At 37.5% G+C, this 11520-nt stretch overlaps 1 protein-coding gene across 2 annotated transcripts in view; it reads left to right on the forward strand.

Annotated features, from left to right (window-relative positions):
* Positions 1 to 11071, forward strand: part of FECH (ferrochelatase) — a 46387-nt gene extending 35316 nt beyond the window's left edge. For both annotated transcript variants that reach the window (XM_043975303.1, XM_043975302.1), the window contains 4 exons: positions 3584 to 3691; positions 5191 to 5355; positions 10052 to 10111; positions 10600 to 11071. In XM_043975303.1, the coding sequence (XP_043831238.1) occupies positions 3584 to 3691; positions 5191 to 5355; positions 10052 to 10111; positions 10600 to 10734 (468 nt within the window). In that variant the 3' untranslated portion in view covers positions 10735 to 11071. The remainder of the gene's footprint in view (positions 1 to 3583; positions 3692 to 5190; positions 5356 to 10051; positions 10112 to 10599) is intronic.
* Positions 11072 to 11520: the final 449 nt, after the last annotated feature.

Genomic DNA, 11520 nt, shown 5'->3' on the forward strand with positions numbered 1-11520 from the left:
CACCATCCTTTGAAAATTAGAAGCATAGGTCAAGGAGACTGGAAAAAAGGAACAGATTCCATTGCCTTTGACCCTTTGTTGAGAGGCAGTTGAGGCTCAGGTTAGAACGCTGAGACCGTCAGCAGCTGGATTTTGTCAGAACTGAATGGTGGGGTCTAAAAATGAAGCCGTTTGATTACTCTTCCTTCATTCTCTGAAGATTTACTTAAGGAGCTATTTGTTATTCACAAAGTCATTAGCATCCTTTTCCTTTTAAAGTTTCCTCTCTCTTACACTTTTCATCATACACCTGTCCTCTAGTTGATTATTTGCTTATCAGGACATCTCTCTTGTTTAAAAAGCAAAACCTTCTGATTCCAAAGATTCCAATATTCATGTAGTCGGGGTGGGACTTTGAACTCTTTGTCAAATGGAATAATTAAGATAGTTGAACAATATAAAAATATCCATGACAAGCAAATTTCATGCTGTTAAAGCTACAGTTTTGGAAAGAAGACCTGACACAGAGATTAGTTAACACAAATTTTATTATCTCACATGTGTGACTGGTGATAAGATATAACCAGTTTGCTCTGTGCTCTTCTATATTTTTCTCCTATACTTCTTACCTGGGAATGTCACATCTAATAGTTTTTCCCTAAGAGGAGAAAAAAAACCCCACAGCAACCCAAACCTTTAAAGCACACGTGCAAATCAACATGACCTCTGACCTTGAGGAAGTTAGGTTGATTAAAAAAAAATGATAATAAACAGGCAAGAGCCAAAGTAAGCAAGATCTTTTAATTAGAATTAATTATTAGCAGGTAAATGTAGGTTTAGAGCTAGAAGGGACCTCAGAGGCCATCTCACCCAATCATCTCCTTATTTTTCAGTTGTGGAAATGGAGGCCAAGGGCACTTGTCCAATGTCACACAGGTACTAGATGGCAGAGTCAGCATTTGAATCTAGGCTTTCTGACTCCCAACCCAGTGCTCCCCGAACTCTTTGTTGTCTCAATTTCTCCTATGTAAAGATAGAGTCCTGATCCTTGGTGTCATGTCATTTTTCTTGAAGCAGTGACTGATGGAGGCACAGTAGAAAAAACAGTAGATTGGGAGTTAGAAGCCTCATGTTCTCTGCCATTAACTAGATGTATGACCGTGAACAAGTCACTTCATTTTTCTAAGACTCCGTTTCCTCTTTTGTAGAACAAAGGGGTTAGATTAGATGTTCTCTAAGGTCACTCCTGTTTCTATGAGTCTTAGATGCTTCTAGCTCTGGAAAGAATCATTGCCATCAGTTTGGTAAGAGGGAACAGCTGGAATATATTTTTATGGTCTGACAAGGATTTTATTAAGATGATGGATTTAAAAAAATCTGTTGATATGCACTAAAGGTCTTTTTTTCAGTACCTTTTTTTTTGGCAGGGCAATGGGGGTTAAGTGACTTGCCCAGGGTCCCACAGCTAGTAAGTGTCAAGTGTCTGAGGCTGGATTTGAACTCAGGTACTCCTGAATCCAGGGCCAGTGCTTTAACCACTGCGCCATCAAGCTACCCTTTCAATACCTTTTTCTTTCTTTTTTTTTTTTTTTTTTTTTTTTTTTTTGCAGGCAATAGGGGTTAAGTGACTTGCCCAGGGTCCCACAGCTAGTAAGTGTCAAGTGTCTGAGGCTGGGTTTGAACTCAGGTACTCCTGAATCCAGGGCCAGTGCTTTAACCACTGCGCCATCTAGCTGCCCCTCAATACCTTTTTTACTTCTTAGTAAATTGTTATATTTCATTCTTTTTTTTTTTTTTTAGTGAGGCAGTTGGGGTTAAGTGACTTGCCCAGGGTCACACAGCTAGTAAGTGTCAAGTGTCTGAGGCCGGATTTGAACTCAGGTCCTCCTGAATCCAGGGCTGGTGCTCTATCCACTGTGCCACCTAGCCGCCCCATATTTCATTCTTCTTTTTTTTTTTTTTTAAATATTTCATTCTTAAAAGAAAAATTGCCTGCATTTCATTTTTTAAGTGGTTTTGGATGAACAGTCCTATGCAGTAGCCACTGGAAGCAGAAGAGGCATTTCCCCTGGCTTGACTTGTTGGTAGTATGGTTCATATGGCATTACAGAAAATATGATATAACGGATTCAAAAAGAATAAAACTACTTAAATGTAAAGAAGACTATGCATAGAAAGCATTTCAGTCCATTTTACTAGCTCAGAATTGAGCATTCTGTCCTAAAAGTATGAACAGTGAAGCTTAAAAAATGGCATATTTTTCTTCTCAAAAGCATAATAAACTCCTCCACCCTGTGGTGGTTTTGCTGTTGTTTAAGTTGTCAGATTTGATATGGTAGTGGGGGAGAGGGGGACTGGGCACTGGGAACCTGGGGTGACTTTTTGTGGGTCTTTACTGCCACCTGCTGGTCATCAGCAAGGAACCCTGTCCTGCTTCCTTGTTCTGATGATCAGGTAGGGCAAGTGGGCCCTGGAGAGAAGCTCCTCATGTGAAAGTCTGTTTCCTCAGTAATTAACCACAGGGTTAGGAGCTCATTATGTTTTTTTTGGAAGCAGAGGGGTGAGGACAGTACGTAAGAGCCCCAAACTTATTCTGCCATAGGGACACAGGTTCTCAGCTCACTTTTCCCCCCATCTGTATGCTAGGTCTTCAATTCAGATTTTTTTTTTTAAACTGAATAATGTTAGGTCTTCCCTCTTCTAACCCTCAAACTTCATTTCCTTCTGTTTCCCTAAGGGGTTGAGCAAGTTGGGGTCGGAGAGGATTGTTGCCTGTGGGGAAAACAAGTTAATGGAAGTGAAACCTGAAAACCTGGTGTAGTAGTAGAGAAAGGACAGTGGAGTCACTGGATGCAACAACCTTAAGGAGAAGGAAAGAGAGTGAAGATGAAAGTTGTTGGCCTAGTGATCCCTTATTTACCTACTTCCTGTGACTCTCTGGGTAGCTTTGAGATTTCTGAATTTTACAGAATGGATTATTGGTATGAGACCATCACTGAAGCAGTTAAAAAGAAAACCTGAATTCAACATTTCTGAACTACTTTGTCAGCCAGACATATTTTGTGAACAGCTCCATGTAAATGTTTAAAACACAATTATAAGATAGTCCTTGTTCTTAAGTTATAATCTAAAAATGTTTGTAATGTTTTTGTATTGCATCATCTTTTATTCACCTTGTCCCTATCAGCTCTAAGGCATTTTCTGTACCACCATAAATAAATTAGGACTTTCATTCTCATTTAATAATCTACCTCTCTTCTTCCAAGCCCCTTCTTGCATCATAGGATTCTTTTTTTTTTTTTTTTTTGCATCATATGGTTCTAAAAGATATTTGATGGACATTCATGCACTTCTACACCAGATGGACCCTTTCCATCATTCTTTTCTATACAATATACTATTTTTTGCATGGACAACAAATGCATTTCATAATAATTCTGATAATAGTAGAATCTTGATTATTAGGACATTTTTGTAATTTTAGAGGAAAGAGACCAGATCCAGTCTTTCCTTAATTGTACTTTGGAGGCCACCCACGAGCATCTTGCTTGACTGTTCTTTATGTATGATTTGAGCCTGAAAGCATAATCTTTCTTAACCACAGGTAGTCAATCGAGGTGATCCTTATCCTCAAGAGGTAGGAGCTACAGTCCAAAAAGTAATGGAGAAGCTGGGATACTCCAACCCTTATAGACTTGTCTGGCAGTCTAAGGTATGTGTCAGAATCTAATAACTTAGTAGTGTAATCTTCTGTAATTTCTTTTACCTTTTTAGTTCATCAACCTTTAGAGACAGTCAATGCACTAATTAAGTGCTAAAATTATTGATCACGACACATATATCAGCACTTACATAGGCTTGAGCATTTTGAAATCTGGATACTCACCATGGAAACACAAATAACTGGAAGCAAGTAAGAGGGAGGAGAAAAGAGAGTGATCTAAAAATAACATGGTTGTGGATTTATAGGGATTTGTTATTGTGACAAAAATTTGATTCAACAAACACGTACTAAATACCTATTATAGGAAAGGTACTATGCAAGGATTCTTAGGGAAAAAATGGTCTCTGCCCTCAGTGATCTTATATTTTTTGGCCGAAGAGGATGTATGCAGGAAGTAAATAGAATTTGAGGAAAAAATGAATGAATGAGTAAATGGAAAGGCATTTGTTAAGCACTTACTATATATGCCAAACACTAATCTAAGTGCTGCAGATACAAATAGTAAGACAGTGCCTGCTCTCAAGAAATTTATGTTCTGATGGGGAGGAGATAACACATGTAGGAGGAAGAGCATGAAGACATGGTGGGAGCATAGGATCCTAGACTTAGAGCTGAAATGGGGCCTCAGAGGCCATTGAGTCTAATCTTATTGAGTAGAAAACCGAGGCAGCTCGTGGCACTAGAGTGCACAGAGCACTGGGCCAAGAGTCAGGAGATGAGGGTTCAGATTTGGCCTCAGACACATACTAGCTGTGTGACCTTGGGTAAGTCACCTAACCTTTCTCTCTACTTCTATAAAATGGAAACAGTGATAGCATCTACTTCGCAGAGTTTTTGTGAGGATCAGAAGAAATACTTTTAAATCTCTTTGTAGCACAGTACCTTGAATGTAGTAAATACTTAATAAATGCTTGTTGCCTTCCCTTTTTTGATTCACACAAGTAGTAAGTATCAGATGTGGAATTTGAACCCAAGTGCTCTTTTCACTGTACTAGGTGAATGTTTCCAGGAATGAGGTTGTCATTGAGCTGAATCTTGAAGGAAGATAAGGATTTTGAGAGGTGGAGATGAGGAGGGAGATCATTCAGCATTGGGGGAGGGGCAGAGAGAGCTTTTTTGAATATATGGAGGTGAGAGGTGGCATATGAAGTTTAGGCAATAGTTGGTAGTTCAGCTGGGCTGTAACATACCTAATTACAAGTTCTATTACTATTTTCTTCTTATTTTTTCTTCTTATCATTTAACATAGTCCTTTGAATATTATGAGGTCTAATTAATGGTACTTAATAAAGGCTTGTTGAATTGGATTTTCATATAAAAGAAAAACAAATCCTTAAATGACTGTTTTTTAGTTCATTAGTTCCTTGTTTTCACTTCCTCCTTTCCCTTGGTGTCTCCATGGTGAATATTCAGATTTCAAAATGATCAGTTCTGTGTAAGTCACATCAGAGTGTGTTTATGTTGTCACTAATATTTCCTTTTCATAGGTTGGTCCAATGCCATGGTTGGGGCCACATACAGATAAAACTATCAAAGGACTTTGTGAGAGGGGCAGAAAGAATATCCTTTTAGTACCTATAGCATTTACCAGTGATCATATCGAAACCTTGTATGAACTAGATATCGAGTACTCTCAAAAATTAGCAAATGAGGTAAGTTTCCTTTTAACTTTTATGACTAAGGAATGTTGCTTTGTGTATCTCTATTTCTGATTTTCTAAGTGTGATTATGCATTAGTTCATATAAAAAAGATCACCATCTTCAGGGACTTCTATGATTTTTATGTAAAAGTTAGAGTGAACTTGTTTTTCTTGATTCCCAGAAAGCAGAACTAGAATCTACTGGGAGGAAAAAATGACTTAGGGGTTAAAAAATTAAATGAGGGGCAGCTAGGTGGCACAGAGGATAGAGCACCGGCTCTGAAGTCAGGAGTACCTGAGTTCAAATCTGACCTCAGACACTTAACACTTACTAGCTGTGTGACCCTGGGCAAGTCACTTAACCCCAATTGCCTCACTAAAAAAAAAAACAAAAAGAAAAAATTAAATGAGCTGTCTTAATAGAGAGTGAGTTCCCCTTTATGGAAGGTATTCAAGCAGAAGTGCTGTGACCTCTTGTTAGAGAGGTTTTAGAGGGAATCCATGATTTAGTATGTTGTTGTTGTTTCTGTCTTGTCCAACTTGTTGTGACTCATTTGGAGTTTTCTTGGCAGAGATTCTGGAGTAGTTTGCCATTTCCTTCTCTAGCTCATTTTAGAAATGAAGAAATGGAGGCAGAGTTACCTCTAACAGAGTGTGCCCAGGGTCACACTGCTAGTAAGTCTTTGAGGGCAGATTTGAACTCACAAAGATGGGAATATTCCTGACTCCAGGTCCTGTATTCTAACCATTGTACCACCTAGTTGCCCCAAAACTAGCCCACAGAAATTACTCATGATTCAGTTAGAGATTGTCAAACTGGATGACCTCCAATGACCTCTGGAGACTCCTTCTAAGTCTAAGATGCCATGATACTATCTGAATCCCACTAATTCAGAATTTATAGTGATTTTGACTGGGATTGAGTCGGTATCTTCATGAAGTTGATGTTCTTCACAAAGTCCTTTCTTTATGTAGTAATTTAATAGTATAAAAATATTGAAATGCTTTAAAATAATTAAGAAAGGAGCAGCTAGGTGGTGCAGTGGATAGAGCACTGGCCCTGGAGTCAGGAGGACCTGAGTTCAAATCTGGCCTCAGACACTTAACACATACTAGCTGTGTGACCCTGGGCAAGTCACTTAACCCCAATTGTCTTGCCAAAAAAAAAAAAAGAAAGAGAGAGGGCTAAACTAGATGGTTTCTAAAAAAAAGGGGGGGGCATCTAGGAGGTGCAGTAGATAAAGCATTGACCCTGGATTCAGGAGGACCTGAGTTCAAACCCGGCCTCACACTTGACACTTACTATCTGTGAGACCCTGGGCACATCGCTTAACCCTCATTGCCCCATCCCCTCCCCCAAATAATTAAGAATATTTTAAAGTATAATTTGGAATCATATTAGCAAATGGAAAACATTCATTAAAGCAAGTGGCCTAATGATAACTCTTAGATAATACTTTTTTTTTTTGATGAGGCAATTGGGGTTAAGTGACTTGCACAGGGTCACACAGCTAGTAAGTGTTAAGTGTCTGAGGTCGTATTTGAATTCAGGTCCTCCTGACTCCAGGGCCAGTGCTCTATCCACTGTGCCACCTAGCTGCCCCTAGACAATACTTTTTAACTTAGTTTGAATAATCTATATACTATATGAAAACTGCACTGTTTTTAAAAAGTCAGTACTTCAAACTTTTCATTAATCCTGTCAGGCATCTTTCCATTAATCTGAATAAGTCTGGTTTTATTGTACTATAATTCCTTTTCTTCCTTGATACTGCCATTTAATTTGGGACTTGTATAAAAAAATTATTTTTCTATTATGTGTTACAAGTATGGCAATAAATACAGAATCATGTCCTTAGTAATTTTCTTGACTTCTTTTATGTACTGACTTAATTAGGTGTTTGCCGCTGTGTTGTGATCAATCTGATTATTGAAATAACAAATACCATCGTTAGCATCTTGTAATGTAAGATGGATGTGAATTGTCATTCACTGTGGAGAAAAACTATAGTTCAGCTATGTTATGGGTTAAATAATCTTTTGTGGGCTAGTTGGAGAAACCTAACCACCATTTATAACATTTAGCCTATGGGAAAATGCATTCTGCATTTATGGAGAGAGGGGAATATAATGATGGAAATACATAGGCCTCCTGCCACTGGCCATTAGGCATTCATTGCATAGTGAGAGGGGAACACAGTGGTTCAGAGAATCCTTCTTACTCCACTCGAGGAATTTCACATGGGAAGCCAGTTCCTGGTATTGTGTTGTGGGACAACTACTAATCTGTACAGAATAGTCATATGATGAAGAGTTCTAGGATAGTTTGTTAGTAGCTATGTTAGATGGCTAAATACAAAGGTTGTAATTAGGTTTTGTTGTTGTTATTTTTATTTGGGGGGGGGGCAGGGCAATGAGAGTTAAGTGATTTGCCCAGGGTCACACAGCTAATATGTGTCAAGTGTCTGAGGCCGAATTTGAACTCAGGTCCTCCTGAATCCAAGGCCAGTGCTTTATCCACTGCACCACCTAGCTCTCCCAAAAAGTTGTAATTAGATAAAATGAGGTTTGTAGAAAATTATACCATCCCTATCCCATTGTTACTGATGCAGTAATTTGTTAGGGATTTTTTTTTCCATATTGAGTGATATTTCACATCCATCTTACATTGGTATTTGTTATTTCAACAATCAGATTGATCACATCACTGGCAAATGGCTAATTAAATCAATACATAAAAGGGAACAAAGAAACCATCTCATAACCATTTATAACATTGTTTATATGGTCATATGTGTTATCAGCTTCAGGCAACTGAAAAATGAATTTTTAAGAACATAACCTCTCTCTAAATTAAGGACTATCTGTAGCATTAACTGATTTGACTTTTAGCAAATCCCCCCCCCCCAAAAAAAAAGCACCCCCCACACCCTTCCAACTTACTGATACTAGACTTAATTAATGGTGATAGAAAGGTAGGTAACCAAAGGGAGAAAGAGATTCAGGTGGCCTAGATCTTTTATAAATTGGATAATTAACTTCCAAATAAACAGCAGTCACTGTACTGTTGTTCTTATGGTAAATCAACCAAATTTGTCAAATATTATATAGGTACCTTCATTACACAAGAATATGTACACAGAACTCAACTCTGAATTGTGTTAGATCTAGTTCTAGAAAAATGCTCACTATTTAATTAGTAAATTTGCTTTTTCATTCTTATATTTTAGAGAAAAAAACACTTCAGTCTAAATTGGTGATACTCAGTTTTATGACATTTATAATTACTTTTAGTCAAAAGAACTTACTTGGTGGTTCTGTTTGTTATGACTGTGAGTCAGAAATGGGCAATCTGGAATTAATATGAAAGAGATTAATATGAAAGAGACACAGCTTGGGAACCATAGCCTATCATTACTGAAAATTATACTTTATATTTGCTATGAGAATTCACTTTTCTGGGTGCTGCTGAATATCACAGTATGATGCTTGCCTTTTTTGGAAAAGGGAAGCAGGTTAGTTGACATTGGAAACCAAAATGGAAACTGCAATAAGTTCCTTTTTTCTGACTTGTAAATATTTTCAGAATTCTTTCTATTCTTTTGGTAATGTTTCTTCTTTTTCAATTGTAGTATATCCTTTCATACCTATCCCAGGGGAAAAAATGATTGGCTTACAGGCCTCTTACAGGACTTGAGGCAGTAAAATATAGTGACTAGACAGCCAGCTTCAAAACCAAGAAGGCCTGGGTTTAAGTCTTTTTTTTTTTTTTTCAAAGTGAGGCAGTTGGGGTTAAGTGACTTGCCCAGGGTCACATAGCTAGTAAGTGTTAAGTGTTTGAGGTTGGATTTGAACTCAGGTACTCCTGACTCCAGGGCCAGTGCTCTATCCACTGCACCACCTAGCTGCCCCTGGGTTTAAGTCTTACCATTGACATATATTAACTCTGGGCAAGTCACTTAACCTCTCATTGCTTTATGCAACTCTCCAAGACTTTAAATTTTAGAGAAGGCATTAACCTGGATATTCTAAACATGGAATTTCCTATGCCACTGAAATCTCAAGTCCTTTTCTTATCCCCTATCACTCATGATATAATCTTTATACACTTGATTATTTTATCTCTTGTTAAGGGGGGGGATTTAAACTCATCTACAAGTTGGCAAGAGCTGCATTAGTTATTTTTATAAATATTTAGAAATGAAGTAGACCCCCAAACCATTATCATTGTTTGAGAATTAAATGAATATTTTAACAAGAACTGTGGTACTGAATGTGGATTTCATGAAGGGGATGAAGATAGACATAAAGAATGACATGCTACTAGTGAGATGCTATTGAAATTGTGTGTTAGAATCTATGTCTGATTTGTTGTTTTCTGGAGGAAAAAGAATGAAGCACAGATTTAAATGAAGAAAGAGTTATATTCTAAGGATAACTTTAAAATGGATTAGAAACATAAAATGCTTGGGAGGAATAAGAATAGCACTTAGAAATTGAAGAAGCATTTAAATAACAGAGATGAACATTACCTTATAGCCTAGGTCCAATATTTTCAATTAACAGATGCCTGTAGACACTTTTGAACCAATTCCGTGGGTTGCGGTTTTGTTTTGTTTGCTTGGTTTTGGTTGTAGCAGATTTAAAAAAAGAACTATAAGAAATAAAAATGTGTTTGTGTGTTTTTCCCCCTTCTCATTTGATTCAGTGTGGAGTTGAAAACATCAGAAGAGCAGAATCTCTTAATGGAAATCCATTGTTCTCCAAGGTATCCACAATGCTGCTGCTGTCTTAGTAGAACATATAGTAGAGCAGTCCTCTGAGAAACTCGAACAGAATATTGGTTTTCTCACATATTAAAACATTTTGAGTTCCAATTAATTACAAAAAATAAAAATCGAATTCCCTATACTTAATTTTTTTCCCCTTTATCCCCAATTTTCCTATTTGTGTCTCTGTGCAGTTAAGATTAATGTAAAATCTGCTTTTCAAAAAACAATTATTTTGGGGCATTGGTGAGAGTAATTAATTTCCAAAAACCCTTGTCTTAACCTTCTTTGAGCTGAGGTTTCCCAGGAAAAAAAAAGCTTTGTAGTCTTTAGTTGATAGGATTTATGAATGAACTTTAAAAGAAAACCCCAAACCAAAAGCACTGTGGTGATGTTGAGGGCAAACACAAAAGGAAAAATAAACTGAGTATGAAATACACTTTTTTTAGTTCTAGCTAATCTTTGTTTCTTATCATCTGTTTTTCAGGCACTGGCTGATTTGGTTCATTCACATATCAAATCAAATGAAATGTGCTCCAAGCAGTTAACTCTAAGCTGCCCACTCTGTGTAAATCCTGTCTGCAGGGAGACAAAATCCTTCTTCACTAATCAACAGCTGTGACACATGGTCTGCGAAGCCAGTTGGATTAGTCAGGAGAAGAACTTCCTGGGGTGACCCCACAAACATCCCAAAGACCACTCATTTGGGGGGAAAATGTTTAGAAGTAAAGGAATGAAATTACATTTCAATGTTGACAAATCCTTTGGTACGTTTTGCTTGATATTATGTAGGTAGTGATTCTTAAGATCCCTGTAGAAGGAATTCTATTTTTATGTACTTAATATATTGTGAGCATTCACATTTTATTCTTTTAAATATACTGGCATTCTTTAAGTAGTGGTAGCATAATGGCCAGTTGGCTGTTTCATTTAAATAATAAACAGATGTATTTTAAAGACTTTTTGGTCTTTTTGGATTCTGGAGACACATTTTATTTTATTTTATTTTATTTTGGGTGTGTGTGTGTGGCAATTGGGGTTAAGTGACTTGCCCAGGATCACACAGCTAGTATGTGTCAAGTGTCTGAGGCTGCATTTGAACTCAGGTCCTCCTGACTCCAGAGCCGGTGCTCTATCCACTGCGCCACCTAGCTGCCCCGAGACACATTTTAAATAATAGATTTTGGTTTCATCACCAAAGACATTTTACAGATGTAGCTATCCCATTGGACTATAGGGATGATTGAGACTTGTTTACATTTCCTTCATCTGTTTTCCTTTCTGATTCATCAAAAAATGTATCTCTGAAAAACCTAACTTGAAAAGAAGACTACTCTGTGTTCTTTCTGTGTCCTAGCAGTAGCAGTGTGTCATTGGGATGCCCAAGTTCACCAATGATTTACCAGAA

The sequence above is a fragment of the Dromiciops gliroides genome, chromosome 1 (assembly GCF_019393635.1).
Source record: "Dromiciops gliroides isolate mDroGli1 chromosome 1, mDroGli1.pri, whole genome shotgun sequence".
In the NCBI taxonomy this organism is placed as follows: domain Eukaryota; kingdom Metazoa; phylum Chordata; class Mammalia; order Microbiotheria; family Microbiotheriidae; genus Dromiciops; species Dromiciops gliroides.